General features: G+C 42.1%; 1 protein-coding gene across 1 annotated transcript in view; it reads left to right on the forward strand.

Moving 5' to 3' along the window:
- The window catches only part of Ci (transcriptional activator cubitus interruptus), a 217,180-nt gene extending 197,544 nt beyond the window's left edge, over positions 1 to 19,636 (forward strand). The window contains exons 4-12 of the mRNA XM_076816996.1: positions 1,033 to 1,230; positions 11,625 to 11,890; positions 15,043 to 15,297; positions 15,399 to 15,563; positions 15,636 to 15,800; positions 15,878 to 16,294; positions 16,506 to 17,042; positions 17,145 to 17,402; positions 17,625 to 19,636. Coding sequence (XP_076673111.1) covers positions 1,033 to 1,230; positions 11,625 to 11,890; positions 15,043 to 15,297; positions 15,399 to 15,563; positions 15,636 to 15,800; positions 15,878 to 16,294; positions 16,506 to 17,042; positions 17,145 to 17,402; positions 17,625 to 19,094 — 3,731 coding nt within the window. The 3' untranslated portion in view covers positions 19,095 to 19,636. The remainder of the gene's footprint in view (positions 1 to 1,032; positions 1,231 to 11,624; positions 11,891 to 15,042; positions 15,298 to 15,398; positions 15,564 to 15,635; positions 15,801 to 15,877; positions 16,295 to 16,505; positions 17,043 to 17,144; positions 17,403 to 17,624) is intronic.
- Positions 19,637 to 19,952: the final 316 nt, after the last annotated feature.

The raw sequence follows: 19,952 nt of genomic DNA on the forward strand, positions 1-19,952 counted from the left end.
CAAAATTGTCACCGAGTCCAAATTTTGCAATGAAAATTTGTTCCAAGGATACATATTATTAGTTGAACATCTTGCCCTACTACTAGACTTAAAGAAAATCAAAATTTTAATATTTGTCACTCTTAAAAAATTGAAACTAAAAACACCCGTTTTTTGGGAGAGACGCCGCACGTGCGTGAGTGGTGCCGCATTTCGAAAAACGTTTAATTTTCATTTAAAATTATTAATTTTAACTATTTATTTAAAAAAAAAATAGTAAAAGCAAAGTAAAATGAAACATCTTTTTAATTTATGCAGTTATAAAATACAATAAAATTGGAAAAATAAATAGGTACAGATATTATTTCTGCTTTTCTAAATTTAACTGTCTTTACTTCTTCCTTCCACGTTCATTACACATAAAATAAAAATAAAATGTGAGAAAAGAATAAAAAGCCCTTAAATATGTTTGGATTATCAGATTTGTCATTAAAAATAAATAATTTGCCTTTGATGACTGAAGAAATCAAAACCAAAGCACAATCTTCAGTTAACAGTGCCAGAAACACTTACACACATAACACACGTAACCCCATTTTGAGGCCGAAAGGCAAAAAATAAACCTATTTACTACAATAACTATTGAGGCAAAGTGCGATAGGCTTACCTAAACAAAAATAGCGAAATCTTTAAAACTAATAATGGAAACACGTTCTCGCCTATTAATCTAACCTAAACGAACAACCTAAAGCAAATAAAATCGACAGTGTTGTATTTTACTATCGATAACCCTGAAATACCGAAGGTGCGGCGTCTCTCCCAGTGCGGCATCTCTCCCGCAATTACCCTATGCAGACAAAGTTATAATAACACTAATACTATAAAACTGATAAGTACAAAGAGATGCAATTGATAGCTTACCTATATTTAGATCTAAGGAGCCCCCAACCTCTTCGGTATCGTTCTAAATAATCTCTGCCACCTTCGTTAGAATTAATTGCCAACTTACAAGAACAGAATTAATAATAAAAAAATTTCATGTTCCTTTTGCAGTGTCAGCCTCGTCGAGGCTAGGAAGTCCACGGGCCTCTGCTATCAGAGCGAGCCGGAAACGGGCCTTGAGTAGTTCACCGTACTCCGATCGCTTCGACATCGATAGCATGATCAGATTCAGCCCGAACAGTCTGGCCTCCATCGTGAACGGATCCCGGAGTAGCAGCGCGAGTGGCAGTTACGGCCATCTTTCTGCTTGTAAGCGACCAATTTACGTATCATTATTACCGTGCCAGCACTGCCGTCAAACTTATTGAATTATTCCCCGGGAAAGATTTACTGCGTGATCAATTAAACGCTGACCGAGAACGAAGAGTGCGAATGAAAGCCATTCGAACGGTCTCGACTGGACTTGACGTTAAATCAGGACACCAGAATCACGGTGCAATTTTAATAATGGACTGGCTCGATCGTTTCGGGCCGATTTTTCATTTCTCCTCTTCGCGCGTCCACCTTGAGCATCTGTGTCGCTCGATTATTCCCTCGCCTTCCTTGGGAGTCGTAAGAGAGACGTTACGAGCGATTTACACCCGAGGATAAATATCGTGGTAAATCTCGAGGGGCGAGAAACGTGCAATTAAGAGATCACCCGCGCACGATGCACACCGAAAACGTAAGTCACCGCTGTTTACCTGGGTGCCGGTGCATTTTCACCGAGCAACGTTCGGTGATTGATTGCTTGTAACCACCGATGCCAGGCGTGTAAGCTCAATGTAGTGGCCAGCAATCAGACCTCGATGCGGCTATAAACGTTTCGCGCGATGTACGGTATACGTGAATTATGCGTGTGTAATTACACATGTACCGGGCCAGAAGTTGTTAATGCGACTATCGCGTAACTGCAATATTCCCCAAGTTATTGCCGCCGCTAGGCGACGAAGAAACGATGCTCGTAAACAGCGCGCGCTTATGGGTAAAGAGCAGCCTCTTGGCAAGGAAATCAGGTTTACACGGCTGCGGATTTAAAAATAATAGATCGGGAATTATGGAACGGAAAGCTTGGGTACCTACTTCTGCGTAATTGAGTGATCTGGGCGTAATGAAATCTGGGTCGTCACCGGCGATGAATAACTGTTGTGCAATAAGAGAACCTAAAGTGAATGGGGAGATTTTGGGAATAATTTATTCCAAAGTAGATTTTTATTCGTAAGAGCATTGGTAATCATAAATGAGTTTCGTATCTTTGTTTGTGTGTAACTTTGTAATGTCAACGCAGGTGGGTTAAAGTAGCCGAATATGAGGCCTATTTCTTATTAACATCATAACTCTTGATTGAGAACACTTTTATTAAAATTCCATATACGTTTTAAAAGTAGAATATGGGTGGAGCGATACTGTAGGCGAAAATTTAAATTTTCAGTTGGCCTGGGTGCGGGATAGTTGTCTTTTGTGGGAGCTGCGCAGATCGGTCGCAAATCGGTAGGGGCGTAGGTACACTCTTATATGGAACGCAGTATAGTGAGGCGGCCGAAAAGAGGCGAATATTTGTGAATTTTTTTGTAAGAAACGGAAGCATATATTTTTACAAAACATTTCGTGCTTAAAAGAGCAATATTTAAAAAAAACATTTGGTAATATTTTCATAGAAAAATATTTACGTTTATAATAAAGTAACAAAAGACGCATTTTTAAAAATTTGGTTTTGCGGTGAGCACTGCCATTCAGAACCAGATTATCTAAAATAAAAAAACAAAAAAGATTTCGTTAGTATATTAATGTATCCTCTGATTGACGGAGGGAATTGTCTGAAATATTAACTTGAAACAAAATGGCGGCTATTTAAATTTGAAATCCTGATTTTTTCAACGAAAAAAAATTCACAAACATTCGCCTCTTTTCGCCGGCCGCCGCGGTGAAATCCCAGCTTAAGGGGGGAGACCACTGTAATGGTCTGAAAACTAAGGGTGTTTTCGGGAATTTTTTTCAACCAAGCAACGCAAGTAAATCAATGTATTGCTTAGTATAGTTAATATGTACATATCGAAGGGTAAGAAAAATTTTCTTTCAATCAAATTCATAAATCCATTTCCTCTATACTCTTCGTCAAAATTTGCGCTGCAGCAAAATTGTGCTTGTCGCGTTGACAATGCTCAGGCCACATGGTGAATCCGAATTCAAAAAGACAAAAATATTTAGAAACTAGAAGCCTACCTCTATTACATGACGATAAAAAAATAGTCAAAATCGCAAAAAATTACAAAATGGCGGACCACTGAAGAAATCATGTTTTCGGGGTACAAAATTGGGGAAATGTTGATAAAAAAAAATAAAAGCAGGTCGTTAACTGAAAAAAAACTGATCGTCACGTAATAGCGACGGGTTTTCCGTACAATAAATGCCCTTGCACGAGTCAATTGGACGCATAGTTTTCTCTGTACACTGCATTCCACATTAGAGCATACCTGTTTCGCGCAGGTACGACCTTCGGGAGGCGTTGCTACGCCTAACTCCCCACTTAACCGCCTATGTTTTTCTCCGTCGCACTCTACTCTACTCTCTCTGTTAACTTGTCGTGCGGGACGTTGTTTACGTTGATAACGGTCAGGTCCCGCGTTTGGGATGTACCAGTTATTCCTTGGAAACCATCGCGACCAATCGCGTGCGGTTCGAACCGTGGGTAATAGTGGGAGCTGCGTAGATCGGTCGCAAATGGGTAGGGTATGCTCTTATATGGAATGCAGTGTAGACTGTCAACGCGGTTGAAAAATGTCATTCCGAGGAAAACGCGTTCAATGTTCCTCGTGGCTCAGTCGCGCGCTTGACACCGCTTCACGGAAAATACTAAATCTCCGTCAATTTTGCGAATTTCTTCATCAAATTAGGAGAGAAAGCATTCTTGAAACGTACGTCTTTCGGGAAATGTAAAAAAGAAAAAATCGATTTTTCCGATTCTTTACAGTGGTCTCTGCACTGGTCTTAGTCTGCTCTACCTATTCTTATTAAGAATAAGTCGTAACAGTTGCGCAAGAAGTTTCAAAGTATTTCAGGGGTTTTAAAATATTCAAGGTAATGTTTCTACAAGCAAGTGCTGAAATTAAATAAAACATCCTTAGACTATAACGATTATACACGCGAATACACAAAACGAAAGAAAAACTTGGTTAAAACAAGACCTCCCGACTTTCAGCCGTTTTACAGCTTCGGGATCATCAGGCTAACAATTTCCATTAAATCTCCACAGAGTCTCATTCCTGATCACAAAGTCGTGCCTGCAGCGACTTGCATAATTCGCTTTAATAATACCAACACAGGCGGTCCGGTCATATATCATTTCCCTGTCCGGGGAACATCTTAACATTAGTCGTAAAACGGCCGCGGTATCGGAGGCGGCGTGCTTTCTCAGGGAAAACCCGGTTTCCGACCGTCGAATTACCATAATTACACGGACCTGTACGAAACAAATAAAGTCATTGGTAGTAGCGTTAACGCGGATGCCTCGTTCGCGTAAGGATCAGGTCCTGACGTTTAAGGGCGTATAGAAGAGTTGCGGCGAGGCAGCGGGGCGGTTGGGTAGCATCGAATTAAGGTGCCGGTGCGCATGAAGCCATTATAAAGCCGGCTGCAGCACGAATCGCGGTACGTCCCACAAATCGGGCAGACCTCCTTGCTCGCGAGTTAAGAGCAGCCGGTAATTTGCGATTAAATGAAGTAATTAACGGATTAAAATTCAAGCAGCGCGAAGCGATCGTTGATCGTTTGTCGGCCCGGCGTCGTACGATGCCCCGCAGGACGGTGTCGCTCGTTAAATTTGCCTTCGCGTACGCACGCCACCGCCAATATCCTCCCCTCATCCGGTAGGTGCCTCTTTTGCCGCCGCCTTTCTCATATCGGATTTATTAGAAAGTTCTATCGAACATCGGAGCTACGAGGGAGCCGATAAATTCAAGGGGAGATAAAGCCTTTTACACGATCTTCGCTCGTATTTGAATTTCAAGTGGAGAGGGATGTACTTTTTTTTATGAAAGGTGTAAAATTGAAGGAGGAAGGAAGGGCTGATTTCTCTAAAATTAATTATTTATATGAAATTTTTGTCGTTTTCAGTTTATTTGATCTCGAAAGGGACATCGCGCTGGCCAGTTCTTATATTAAGGTGATCTTGACTTTTTATATGGCTACTAGGGCGGAGCGGCAAATTTAAATTTAAATTTTCAGTTGGCTTGGGCGCGGGATAGTTGTCTTTTGATTAACCAAACAGAACTGTAAAAAAATTTTGGAAAAATATTCATGTCTGCATGTTCCATTTTCTCCTAAAAATGATTATATGGTTATATGGTTATATGGTTATATGGTTATATGGTTATATGGTTATATGGTTATATGGTTATATGGTTATATGGTTATATGATTATATGATTATATGATTATATGATTATATGATTATATGATTATATGATTATATGATTATATGATTATATGATTATATGATTATATGATTATATGATTATATGATTATATGATTATATGATTATATGATTATATGATTATATGATTATATGATTATATGATTATATGATTATATGATTATATGATTATATGATTATATGATTATATGATTATATGATTATATGATCATTTTTAGGAGAAAAAGGGACCTGCAGACATGAATATTTTTCCAAATTTTTTTTACATTTGTGTTTGGTTAATCAAAAGACAACTATCCCGCACCCAGGCCATCTGAAAATTCAAATTTAAATTTTCGCCTATATAGTACTTATCGCTCCGCCCTAATGGGCACGTGTACTTTCAAATGCTTTCATCGAAACGTTGTTTCTTAATACCCGAAGGTTATAATGAGAAAATAGTGGCCGAAACCTAGAAAAAATTGGTTTACTTGAACGTCTTCGTAATCAGTCTCCTAACCAGATATTGAATAAGTGGAAACGTCCAGCACGCAGGCATACATGCATTAGTTTCACGCTGTGGACTGTGGACAAATTTAACGTTAAACTTTGTATTCGATTAGAAATGTTTGCAGACCATCAGTAAATAACTAGTTTTAATATTAAATAGAGTATTTCAAGTACATTATTTCTCATTATGTCTGCATCCAAAATTGAACTCTTAACGCTCTTAACTTATAACCTTAGGATGATGTTAATCGTGTACGGTTATTCTACTCCTCAAAAACAACTGTTCCAAAATAAAACAGAGTTTTGTGTTCGGTTCCGTGAACGGCAAACAAATTCGTCCATGGAAAGCACGTGAAAGCAATCCTTCAAATCAATTCCAACCATCTCCTAAATCGTGTATCATCTTTCACATGTGCAAGCATGGCTTTCAGTTCCACCAGCTTTTATGATTCTATTCCTCATGTCTAGACTGCAATCGATCACCCGCATTTCCGCATCTTCAAGAACAGTCCACCTTGTAGGCATTTTTTCTGTCTACATACTCTCTTCGTCGTAGGAAGTAGGAAGAGCCACGTAAAAAGAGCAAAGCTTTCCCCACCCATCAGCATAAATACGCAGAGAGTTAGTTCGCAGAACACTATCAAAATTTTAGAAACTGTTAACATCTGCTAGCAATTGGTGTCGATATATTTACTCGCGATCGGTTAAGTTGCAAATCGGTTTATTAATTACCCATGAAAAACAGTGGTATTTTATTCATTTTAAAATAGAACAACCAGCACTAGAAGTCGTCGTGTTGGCATTTACGTACCGCAAACTGGGGTGACTTTTCCCGCGCCGGGGTGACATTGCCCACTTTTCGGAAAAACTTTATTTTATTTTATTGTGAAGTAATTAGAACATATGGTGTTTTATAATCGATAGAAATAATTTCCCCAAGGCCAAACGAAAAAAACAATAGTGAATTCAATCATATGGTAATTTTTCAGTCAGAGTAAAAAAATGGGCAAAGTCACCCCGGCGGGAAAAGTCACCCTAGTTTACGGTACCTAGCGAGATTTACGACCTCACAATATTAAAAAAATATCGTGGCATTTGGGACGACACCCTTTCGATTTTACACTGTGGTCAAAGTAATCAAGTTGTCGATCATACGATTTCCTTCGTAGGATGTTTTGTCAAGTTGCAAGGGTTAAAAAAATTTAGTAAACAATAATTTGTTTCTTATTCTTTTCTAAGAACACACTACGTCGCTTGTATGACGTCGAATTCACGGGGTAGTCAATAAAGTGGACAGATTCTGAATCGCAATAAAGGTATTGATGTTCAGATTTGTATCTATATAGTTGAGACATTGTAAGGTGGTCGAATAATTGAAGTTTCCTGTTTTCTTCTTCAGCCACTGTTGCGAAGTTAACTTGGTAACGAGCGAATATTTAAGGGAGTGTCCTGCTTTACAAAGTCCAAAAAAATGATTTTTTCGCGAATTTTTTTTGAAAGGGAAAAGAACAATTGATCTTCGTAAACTTTTAGGTATATTTAAAACCAACGAAACAAACGAGTGTAAATTTGCGAGATTTTTTTCCACGTCATCTATAGGTAGTAAAGTGTTCACGATTTATTAGAATTTTTATACGTTATTGGCGATAGCGCACAGAGGAAACCGCCTGTGATTAAGCGATCATCATTCCGTATAGGAGTAAATAGCCGTTTACCTTTGCAACATACGAGCGATTCGGTGAAATTATAGTGTTCTTAAATAAAGCATCGTAGGCGTACGCTTCGAGAATTCCTCAGTTTATGTTCATTTGAATCGCGACGAACGATCACCGCGCCGCGAGAGATACTGCCAGATGCATGTTCCGTAGTCATTCGCATAAAATGTGGTTTTTCCACCGTTCGAAGAGCACGTCGAACGAAGAATGGAACGTAAATTTTACGGTTACAGCAATGAAAAAGCTCTTTCCAAGCCGGAAAACCAGTAGCCGCGTGTAGATTCCAATTCTCTGCAGTCCTCTCTGTAAAATCTGTCAATGATTTCATCAGGCCGACGCAATATACGTTTGTAATAGATATTCTACAAGAAACGAGCGTCACGTAGGGACGTTTTCACACTCAACACTTTAGTGACTTGTGATTATTATTTGGGATGTACCTATTTACACATTTTTCGTATTCCTTTTGTTTGTAATTTCGACAGAGAATTTTTGTTTTCACCTGCTCGGTGTTTTATTTGTCATTCGAGTTCTTATTTTTATTAAAAGCTAGCAAAATACCCGTGCTTCGCTAAGGTGTGGATTTGACTTTCTGTTCTCATTTAATTTAACATCTAATTTTAAAAGTAAATGTAGCCACCCTCTGCACGTGGATCTTCGAACTATTCTATAGCCTTTAGCAGGGATGCACAGGGAGCAGTTTTTAGCGCCTAGGTGCGAGCAACCCGCCTGTCCCGTTGCTAAGGTTAGAACGGTGTACGTGCGTTGCTCGCAGCTAGGGCTGCCATCTGTAAAATCATTAATCCAGGACAGAGAGCATTAAAAGCCCGGACATTTCCACTTGAAATCCTTTTAATTATTTTATATATTAGGTACAAAATACCAAGACAAAAATTTCTGTAAATTATAGACTGTAACCGCAATCAAGAAATAAAGGTGATGTATTTATGACGTTCTGAGCGAGCAGCATCGAAAAATCCGGAGCACTACAGAAAATCTCCCCGGGCGTCCCCGGACGCCCTAAAGAAGAGGAAAAATCCGGGGAAACCGGGCGGATGGCAGCTCTACTCGTAGCTAGGCGCTAAAAACGGCTCCCTGTGCACCCCTGGCCTACAGCATTCAAACAAAGATTCTTCTGGATATAGTTTATCGAGATCGGTTCAGTAGTTTTCGTGTTTTTCGTCTTTATATAATGGTATAGATTCCCCGAATACATACGTAAAAATACAGTAAATAATATGATTTTTACCTGATAGACTACCGTGTATACACAACTAGCAGTAGAAATTTTGAACGATCTAGTAGAAACACATTTATTACACATTTCTTTACTTAACCCTCCGGCCAAACCACTTAAAAAATAGGCGATCTTTAGGAATTTTTTGCAAGAAGAGGTTATAATATATTCTAAAAATTATTTTTGGTATTTATTGATACACGCGTTAGGCTGCAAAAAAATTTTTTTGTTTCATTTTTTCGGTCTTGATGCATTTTCTAGGTGGCGCTTAGTGCAGGCGCTGCCAAAAAGGGATGCCAAAGCGGTAACAAAAAAATTTACTCACAGGATCGTCCAAAATCAAAAATTCAAACAATTCCTTAAAATTGATTCGAATGGCTATCGCAGCACCCCTTGTTAGGGCAAAACGAACCAAAACTACGATGTTGGTACACATTTGAACAAAGTAGTGCAATCAAAGCGGGCAATTTTCCGCACAAATCTGTAGATAAAAAAAATACCTGTGTTTCAAAAACTTACGTTATACGGTTCTGCGATAGCGAGTCGAATTACGAATCAAATGCCTCCAGTTTTTTTTAAATCGAATCGTTAGTTCTTCTGAAATCGTGGTTACCGTTTCGAAATATCGCGTTTCGAGAAAAACGTGTTCAAAGTGTTCTCGGTTCGTGACTGTAGAATCTACACCGTTACGAATTTTGGTGTGAAACTTTCACTGGGTATTCCCGGGATGTTATACTACAAAAATATATAAATATATAAAAAAAATCGATTTTCTGAAAAGTTTTAACCGGGTGGGTCCGATCTGTACATCATTCTTTAGAGCGAGTACGTATCACTCCGCCGTAGTTACAGAAACGGGAATGGAACATGTTTGGCATGAACGCCAGCCACCACTGATCCGCTGTGTGAATACATCCTGAATGGCAGTCGCGAGCCACCGAAGTATCACATGTGAAGAGACCCTTACCGTTTCTGGAAACGTATCTTGGAACGACAGACTATTACCTACGACGCAGACATGGTTTGCGTTTTTAGATCGCGGAACGCTTTCCAGAATGCACATGAACGTCGGTAATACGCGGTTACGAATCGAGGCACTGCACTGCTAATCGTTAAGCATCCGTGGGCATGCAACGTGGTCGCTTTTATGAAGTACCGCCTAGAACGTGGACACACATGGGCGTGACTAGTCGCCTAAGTATCTTGGCGCGCGTACGTGATGGCACCCTGAATGGAGCTTGATTGCATCGTCGATAGAACCTTCATAGACTGCTAAGCGTCCGGGTGATTTGATATGGGAAAGAGTTGCTTCGAGATGGTTCATGGATACTTGTGAAAATTCAACGGAGCAGATACTTGGAAAACAATAATGAGGATGTTATTAGGTAACGTGTAGATGCGCGATGAGGACTGGCCTTACTTGGCGTATTATGCTTACAGAATACTATGACCCCGGGTTTCAGTGATAGGGAATACAGTAATCATCAAATTTGGATCTAGAAAAATGCGTTAGGATCAGTGTAGACTATCCAGTTAAATAAAGTGTTCATAGGTAAAGTGATGCGACCCCAGAATACACTATTTATAAACGCCCTGGCACCTTTAAAAAAAATAGATTTCTTCGTCGAAAAGTACACACGAGAGTCGATCTAGCCTCGAAAAATTTTAGGTCAGTTTTTGAGGCCAAGGTACCTAAACTCCTTTCATCATCACCGGTATCTGTCTATGATACAATAGCGGGGTGTTACTATATTTGGGAACTACTGGTGCTTCAGTTGTTAGGTATGAAAATAAGTGGATAAATATACTATTGTACTATAAATAGAACGAGAGAAATCAATTATATCGTAGTCTATTTCGTGTACAACAGTTTACGCGTCAATGAAGCATAAATATTATGGAAGCTAATTCATAGACCAGCGATGAGGGCAGTGTCAGTTGAACCTTCCATTAGAAGGAAGCGTGATTCGAACGCCTGTCACGTATCACACCGACAAGACCATACTGAACCATGATTAATTTAGTCACAGCAATTTATCGAACAAACTCGTTGCGCTGCCTACAGTGACTGTTAATACCTTGCCGTATAACAAGTCAGTAAACTAGCGATTTATAATATCGAAATTATGGGTAGACACAGAATCCAGTGGTGGCGAGGAGAAAAGAGAATTAAGAGAAAGGCTCATTCATCGTTTCTGCAAACTTCGTGGTTAACATTCAGTTAAATAACGATAATATTCGTTTAACTTATACACGAAGTTCTTTCATTCGTTGCAAATGTTTCTGTTAAATATATGTTTAGTAAGTCGCTTATCGTGTCGGTTTTCTCCGCGGGGAGAACATGACACAGTCACGGCCTACACGATCACTACAGCTTTATGTAGTGTTTCGTAAGAGAGACCAAGTCTTACCATTGAAATGCTAGCTTAGTCTACGTGCCGGAAGTCCGGCGTGCCGTGCTACGACTGTCAAGAGAATAGACGCGGTCCGATATCGATCTCTATCGATTATCCTCGTATCGCCACCCTCGTCTCTGCTCGTGTTAACTATTAAACGCTATGCAATGCCCGCTGTTTATGCTACGTTCAACAACCGTATCGCTCAACGACATCTATCAACGATTGGACGAATAATCCGCCACACGATTTTTTTTTACATACTACAAGAGCATCGGTTTCATATCTACAACAACACAATTACCTTGCAATTAATTCTTGGAAGTGGACTTCCAGTTTACGATAATTTAACATTCCCATATGATGAAGTAAAAGTAAATTTTTTTCATTGCAGCAATGAGTCCAGCCCTAGGAATGCACCCAGGAATGGCACCGCACTTGCAACAGCTACAGGCTCACCTTCTGAGGAGTGCAGCTGCTGCGGCGCTTTTACCTCATACTCATCCTTTACAGCCTCCTGGACCGCCTCCTCCGCCGCCTCATCCACACCCTCATGCCCATGGATTATCTCCCCATTCGCAATTGTACCCCGGTGTACCACCGCATTCATCATCGGCGACATTGGGGCCACATGGTGGAGGACTCCCACCAAAAACTGAGGTGAGTGAAATATTTTCAAAAAAGATATCATTCTTACCGCTGCTAGACAGAATAAACTTTTCTGGTACCAGATTAGGGGGTTAGGTTGCAAAACAACCCAACCCAGTTGGGGTTAGGTTGCAAAACAACTCAACCCAGTTGGGGTTAGGTTGCAAAACAACCCAACCCAGTTGGGGTTAGGTTGCAAAACAACCCAACCCAGTTGGGATTAGGTTGTAAAACAACCCAACCCAGTTGGGCTTAGGTTGCAAAACAACCCAACCCAGTTGGGGTTAGGTTGCAAAACAACCCAACCCAGTTGGGGTTAGGTTGCAAAACAACCCAACCCCGTTGGGGTTAGATTGCAAAACAACCCAACCCAGTTGGGGTTAGGTTGTAAAACAACCCAACCCAGTTTTGGTTAGGTTTCAAAACAACCTAACCCAGTTTGGGTTAGGTTGCAAAACAACCCAACCCAGTTGGGGTTAGGTTGCAAAACAACCCAACCCAGTTGGAGTTAGGTTGCAAAACAACCCAACTCAGTTGGGGTTAGGTTGCAAAACAACCCAACCCAGTTGGGGTTAGGTTGCAAAACAACCCAACCCAGTTGGGGTTAGGTTGCAAAACAACCCAACCCAGTTGGGGTTAGGTTGCAAAACAACCCAACCCAGTTAGGGTTAGGTTGCAAAACAGTAGGTATGCTGAACCTCGCCCTTTTATCACATAATTTTTGTAATTTGTGGTGAATAAAGTCGATTTATCATTATTATTATTATTATTATTAACAGTAGGCCTACAAAAAATATACCTTTTACACTTCGGTCTTACTAGGACACATTAAAGAAATTAAGGAATTGGACTTTAATCGCAGTGACACTTCAGGCTAGGGTAAAGGATCTGTGTGTAAAACCGGGAATCCACCGGGAAGCTAAGCTAAGTATTGCGATGCTCTGCTATGCCATGCTACGTTTTAAAAAAATTAGCTTGAATACAATCTCATGGAACCGTTTCCACCAAAAGCTACGTTAAAACATAGCATAGCTTAGCTTAGCTTCCCGGTGGATTCCCGGCTTTACGGTCGATAGTTGACCCAGAACTTGCAGTTGTCAAGATTGCTGAAAATCCTTTTGGCGGCGGGTGTAATATGTGGCCAGAAAAGTTATCTAATTGAAGCTATTATCATTCAACAATAGAATGTTCCATGACATTAGCGATAGCGCAGAAATCATTGAGAGAGCCCAGCAGGATCGTCGGGTACAGAAGCACCGTGAACAACTTATCACCGTAATTACCTTATACATCTCGGTGCGTAAGCAGCGCATCGACGATTATGCTAAGGCGCGTTCAATCTTACTTCGCACACATCTCGCGTGATATGCGATACGAGCGTATCGCAGGATGCGGCGCGTACAGGTGCCTGCCTGATTGTTATTGCCAGCCGGGGAGAGAAGTATACTCGGTAGCTCGTCATCGATTCATCGAGAATAAATAAGCGTTCCCTCTCGTCTTTCTTCGTCTCATTCAGAGGCAGGGCTTCTCTCAGCTTCAACGGCCACGCAGTCGTGCGAGAGAAGGAGGCAAAGGAGAAAGAGAAAAAGATTGGGTTACCCTCTCGTGGTCCTCGGGTTACAAGCAATCTCGCACACATTATTTCGCCTGATTCCGCCTCCAATCCCTCCACGTGACCAATGTCTTTTATCTTTCTCGCCTGTTACTCCTACTCCTCCTGCTCCTCCTCCACCCCTCTCTCCTCCTTTCTTCCCTTTCATTCTACGTTTCGTTTCTTTTTCTACGTGGTTCCGAACCGTGTTCTCCCTATTCCTCTGTCTTCGCCTACCTGCACGGCTCTCTCGGCCCTTCATCCTTCTCCTCGCGTTTCTTCGGGTTGCTCTGATTTATTCTACATCCGCGGCGATGTTTTCATTTTCTTTTCCCTTGACATGACTCGCCGCGTGTCCACCCGCTCTAAAGTTCCTGGGCCTGATTGCATCGGCTTGCATTTCGCTCGTTGCCCTCGTTGCGCTCTCGCGGTTTGTCGTCGTGCCCCGATGCCGATTCGTGGTCTCCATGTGTGCACGCTCGTTCTCACCGGTGATCGATGGATTTATTGCCTGCTGTAATCGAGTGGTTCCCCCGAAGAGCGGAGCAGACGCACGTTTCAGCTGGGTCTCAAGACATAACTGCGGATCGATTTGTTAACGTTAAGAGCAATACCTATTCCCTTGACGTTGCACCACCGATTTCGTACGTCTGCGCTGTCCCGGGCACCGAAGCTAATGTTTAGTTTATGCGCTGCTGTTGCCCTGGAAAATAACATATCGCCTACGAGAGTGCCTTTCCACTGTAGACCATTGCGGCAACAACAAGCTATTTGCGCTGGTATATGTATATTTCTTCAGAAATTTAGACCGGGCAGATGTACTTGTCACTCTTTGAATATTGCTCTTTTGATGATATCGTTGCGGCGTATTTGTTACTCGGTCGAAGAACCATCGCAAAGTAATTGCCCCTTAAGCAATTTAACAACCTGCACCAAATGCATTTGAAACACCCCGTGTTCCTCGTTTGTCAAACTGCGCCACCTGTGGCCTGCATCCCACCCTTAGCAAACGCGTTATAGAGGCACGATGTGGGTGGACATATTCAAAATTACGTCTATATCAGCGTACAAATGTAACTGTTGAACGGGGCGGTGTATCGTTTATGGTCGGTCTGCTACAATCGATCGATTTGATACACCGCAGGATACGCGATAATTGCTAGATCGCGTGCAGATCTCGCGTCGTGATGCTCGCTTCCCACTCGTGTATAAGAAGCATGTTTGGCTTAGAAAGTCGCTCGCTTCGAGTCAAAGATCGCTGATACTGTTGTCTGAATTGCAATAGCGATTAAATTAGTAAGGTGATACGCCAATATAAACTGCTATCAAGTATCCTAACTGAGCTCCTGTCATACACTTACGATTCGATTAATGTCGTAATTGCATTCGCGCAAATTGGAATTTAGTTGAATTGGGACTCCTCAAGTTGGTGTTTAGTTAGACTCAATGCACTGTCATGTATTCAATGACTTGTAATTTCAGTGTAATTTTTAGGAGTTAAGATCAAGAGCTGAAGAAAATTGTGCAACGAAATTGAGAGATGTTTAATTATTGCTTATTCTTATTCGAGCAGAGTGCAGAGTCGTGCAGAAAAGCATCAGAATCGTCAACCAGGTCGATAACCGCGGAAGCAGACACCTCTTCGAGAAGGGCCTCCACCAAGGTGAAAAGAGAACCAGCGACAACGACTACCAATGCAACTATAACCACCACACCACCCACTCACCCTCAAGGACTTAGTCCTAGCGAGGATCTTCGAGATGAACCTGGTGATTTCATCGAGACTAATTGCCACTGGAGGGACTGTGGCCTCGAGTTTCCAACTCAGGTAAATTTTCAATATTTCTCACGCTTCGCAGTTCTTTACTGTCTACAGCTTATTGATCATCTTTCATTTTTGTTAATACTTTGCGTCGCGTTTTGCTTTAGGACGATCTCGTGAAACATATCAACAACGACCATATCCATGCAAACAAAAAGAGCTTCGTTTGCGGTTGGGAGGACTGTTCCAGGGAAGAAAAACCTTTCAAGGCGCAATACATGTTGGTCGTGCACATGAGAAGGCACACAGGCGAAAAACCCCATAAGTGTACCGTGAGTACAACGATCTCTAAATTAAAATTTCCTGGAGTGTGTGATAATTTATATTGCAACGTGTGATTCCAGTTCGAGGGTTGCTTCAAGGCGTACTCGCGATTGGAGAATCTAAAGACGCACCTCAGGTCTCATACCGGTGAAAAACCATACACCTGTGAGTACCCAGGTTGCAGTAAAGCGTTCAGTAACGCCAGCGATCGTGCAAAGCATCAAAACAGGACTCATTCCAATGAGGTAAATGCCGGATCTTAAATAAATGTAAATGCTGTTGCCATTAGAAGATTCGTTATTTCGGTATAATAATTTTCCAGAAACCCTACGTCTGCAAAGCGCCGGGCTGCACGAAAAGGTATACCGATCCCTCATCCTTGAGGAAGCACGTGAAAACTGTGCATGGTGCAGAATTTTATGCTAATAAGAAGCATAAAGGTAGCGGTGGAGATGGTGGTGGGAGCGACGAAGCTGGTGGCAACAGTCCCAGTAGGAGCGAGGACCTTCATCCAAAAACGCCGAGTCTGTCGAGTCCCAGCGTGAAATCTGAAAGCGAGGCTAATAGTCCACCCAGCATGATGCAACAGCAAGGCAGTCCTTTGGTTGGTGGCTGCAACGACGAGGTTGCGGGTGTTAGTGCGTTGACAAGTGACGGCGTGGCACTTGCCGAAGAACCTTGGAACGAAGAACCTGATGACCTGGACATTGCTGATCTTCCAGTTGCTCTTCGTGCTATGGTGAGTTTGAAGATCACACATTTATCGTATTACTGAACCCAAGATTTTTCTGTCCCGTTAATAAAATACTATTACTACTACCATCATATGGCCGTCTCATCATTTAGCAGATACTGTTTGTTCTTAATCTTTACAATGTCAAACCAAACGTAACACACGTGCATATAAGTTGGAATTCCTAGATGATAATACAACGATTAACTGCCTGCAGGTTGGTGGAATGGAGTCACAGCAACAACAACAAGGTCCACCACTCGCTTCGAGGAACCGTTTGAAAGGAAGATTAAATGCCAAGGGTATGCCAAGCCTGCCTGTCAGCGTGGCTGGAATGAGAGGAACACGTGGGGTGGGTCCTCAGGGTAACATCGGTGACCTGAACAGAAGGATCACTGACCTGAAAATGGAAGGAGGAGGTCACGTTCGTCAAACGAATTTGTCCGATCTACAGCACAGGTTGCAACCATTAAGTGAGCCACGACGGGACAGTAATAGCACAGTGAGCACTTATTACGGCAGCATGAAGTCCACGGAGTTCGGTAGTAGAAGGAGCAGCCATGCTAGTGGTGCTAGCGCTGCCAGAATAGGCCAAGCTGACCCTGGAAGTTTCTATGATCCAATCAGTGCTGGCACATCCAGAAGAAGTAGTCAGATGAGCACCACTTCTGGTAGAATGAACCCACCGAGTCACCTTCAAGGATCATATTTGACGAGCAATCTTGTTGTTCAGACACAAAACATGTCTCTGCAGGTATTTTCATGACTTTGTAAAATACAAGTAATCTTACTTTACTATTCGGAGTTTTGGTTGTTTTACATGGATTGAGTGCATAACGCCAATTACTTAATTTAGGGCATTCAGAGTATACCAGGAGATTGGAACGGTCCAAGCAACAACTGTACGCAACCATCCGGTGACCGTCGTATGTCTGAGCCGACTAGGGGTCATCAAACTCACAGAAATTCGCCGCCTGTGCCTTTGAGGCCTAGATCAGCTCAACTTCCGGAGCATCATCCTAATCAGGAAGTTATTTTGGATGAAGTTGGGGAAGGCGAAATGGTGGAGAACAAGCTGGTCATTCCAGATGAGATGATGCAATATTTGAATCAGGTATTCTTTAATTTATTTATTTATTTATTTAACGAGAATAAGCCCGTTATATACAACAGAAACTATAATGCCATAGTATACAAACTGGAGAAAACAAAACAAAAACAACAAACCCAAATGCCTGAGGGCGATACCCCCCAGCGAATCATATCGGTTTATTTGTTTCTACTTCCTTAAAGTTACATCATTGTAAGAAAAATTTGAATGTGGTTTTTGTTTCAGGTTCAGGCAGGTGGGAACCAGATGAACTATCGCAGCAGCCCTCTACCAATTTGCCAGTCGCCAATATGTAGTAATCCTTTGCATTATCAGCGCCAACTGCAATCCCTCTGTAATTACAGCCAATCGCATCAGCAAAGCTGCTATCCACAACAACCAAGTACCCAGCCAACTTGCACAAATTATCAGATTTCCTCTCCATCTCCTTACAACCAGTGTCCCAGCTCCCGTTCTAACTACTCTAATTCACAATATTGTCCTTCACCCAACTATGCATCGCAACCAAACGGCGGCCAAATACTCAGTCCAGTAGCGGGGCAAGTAATGTCACCAGGATCGCATTACGCGCCCAGCCACATCAGCGATCAACCTTTAACGTCACCAGCGGCTGGTGCCCTGGCACCTCAGCACGCCCCTCAGAATCTCCCACAGAATTCTGCTCAACTGACCAGGAACTGTCCCCAGAATCATATGCACCACAGCTATTACCCTGGTTATGGCTGCCAAGGACAGCTAGGCGCAAACTGTACTGGAACTTTCAATGGACAAAACCACCATGCGAATTCTACTTGTGCCTCATCGAATCATGGCGCGATGACCCCGCAACAATGCGTACCGATGCGTCCAGTTGTCAACTGTCCGCAAATGTCGCCGCATTGCGCACAGGCACACGTTCTGCCTAATCAGCCGACACTGAGCCACCCTAACTTGCAGTGTGGCCAGACAGCCAGTCAGTGTACGAGGACAGTGATGACGCCCAATGGCCAGGCGTCCACTTTGCATTGTGGCCAACAAACCGCAGTACCGAATCAGTGTCCTCAAATGTCACCCCACTGCCCTCAGTTAAGCATGAGCAACCTGGCCAAACCAGTGGCCAACGCGTCTGGCCTCCAAGGCTGCCAACAACAGTCGCAGCAGCAACCGCCATCTCCTTGTTTCCAGACTGGCCATTGCTCTCACCTTAATAGTGGTCATCGGCCAGTTGCTGACAACAATTTGCCTAAAAGAGTGTCCCCGCAATTCTGCACCGCTCAACAGACTAACTGCAGAATGCAACTACAACAGCACACATGCACGCACAGTTGCCAGGCTCGAACTAACCCACCGACTCATCAGCAGTATAATTGCAGCTGCCTATGGAGTTACGGTGGCGATCAATGCTATCATGAACAATCTGGAGCCAGCATACCTGAAATCCAATGTCGAGACATCAGTCAATCTCAACAAAGGTCTCCCATGAAACCTCCACCAGGATTAAGGCAAGATTCGTACAGAAGGACGCTGGAATACGTACAACAGTGCAGGAATTGGACGGGGCAAGGGCAGACGCATGAAACGAATGTCTCTAGTTCTACCCACCCTATGTCACTACCGCAGCCTCTCCCATCAAGCGCCAACATGGTAGTGAATGATATGACTTCGTCTATCAGCTCGCTGCTCGAAGAGAATAGATACTTGCAAATGATTCAGTGAATGTAGCACGTATAAATATTTTTTATCATAATGTTTTTTACGAATAAAAGAAGGAGTTGAACTATTGATATTGATTAAGCGTCGGAGGCGTTTAAATGAGACGATGTAGACATTCAGCGAAGCATTAAGAGTGGTTTAGACTGTTGCATTTTTTATAGAACGAGAGATCTTTGTAGAAACAAATGTATTTTATATTATAACGTTAAGAGCCCAAGGTAGTTGATACTTAAATTAATTTAGTAAAATTGGAGATTGTGACCTCACATGGATGATATTCTCGGTGATTAAGTAATCATAATTAAAGTGATACGTATTATATAAGAGAGTTCAAATATGTTATTGTCGTTAAAGCTGTATTGTTTATAAACTATGATATTTGTACAAAAATCACGGAACTTCAAAATGCCTTATAGACGAGCTAAACACGCGGCGCGCGTACGTAAGATAATTTATTATTTTTGGAGAATTATATTTAAAATAACAAATGTAATCGAAATTTAAATGCTAAATTTGTATATTGAATTTATCGAAGTGCTTGTGCGCACTGTGCCCGGATGGAAAGAAGTCGGTTGAAATGTCACAGGGGCAAGAGGGGTCCTTCGCTCGCATTGGCTCCCGCCGCCCCTCTCCCGTTTGCTTGCTTTGTATTCGTCGACGTTGTCGCGCCGGCCAATAGGGATATACCATTCGGACCTGATATTCGGACCCTAGAGTTTCTCGACCGACTTCTTTCCATCCGGGCACAGTAGGAAAAAACATTCTACACTGCCATCAAAGTTAGAAAGTTTTCTTAGAACGAATTACTGTAACGTTCAGAAGTACAATGTGCACAAAAAAAAAGGAACTTTGTATCAGAGA

Source organism: Andrena cerasifolii, chromosome 7 (genome assembly GCF_050908995.1).
Source record: "Andrena cerasifolii isolate SP2316 chromosome 7, iyAndCera1_principal, whole genome shotgun sequence".
Classification (NCBI taxonomy): domain Eukaryota; kingdom Metazoa; phylum Arthropoda; class Insecta; order Hymenoptera; family Andrenidae; genus Andrena; species Andrena cerasifolii.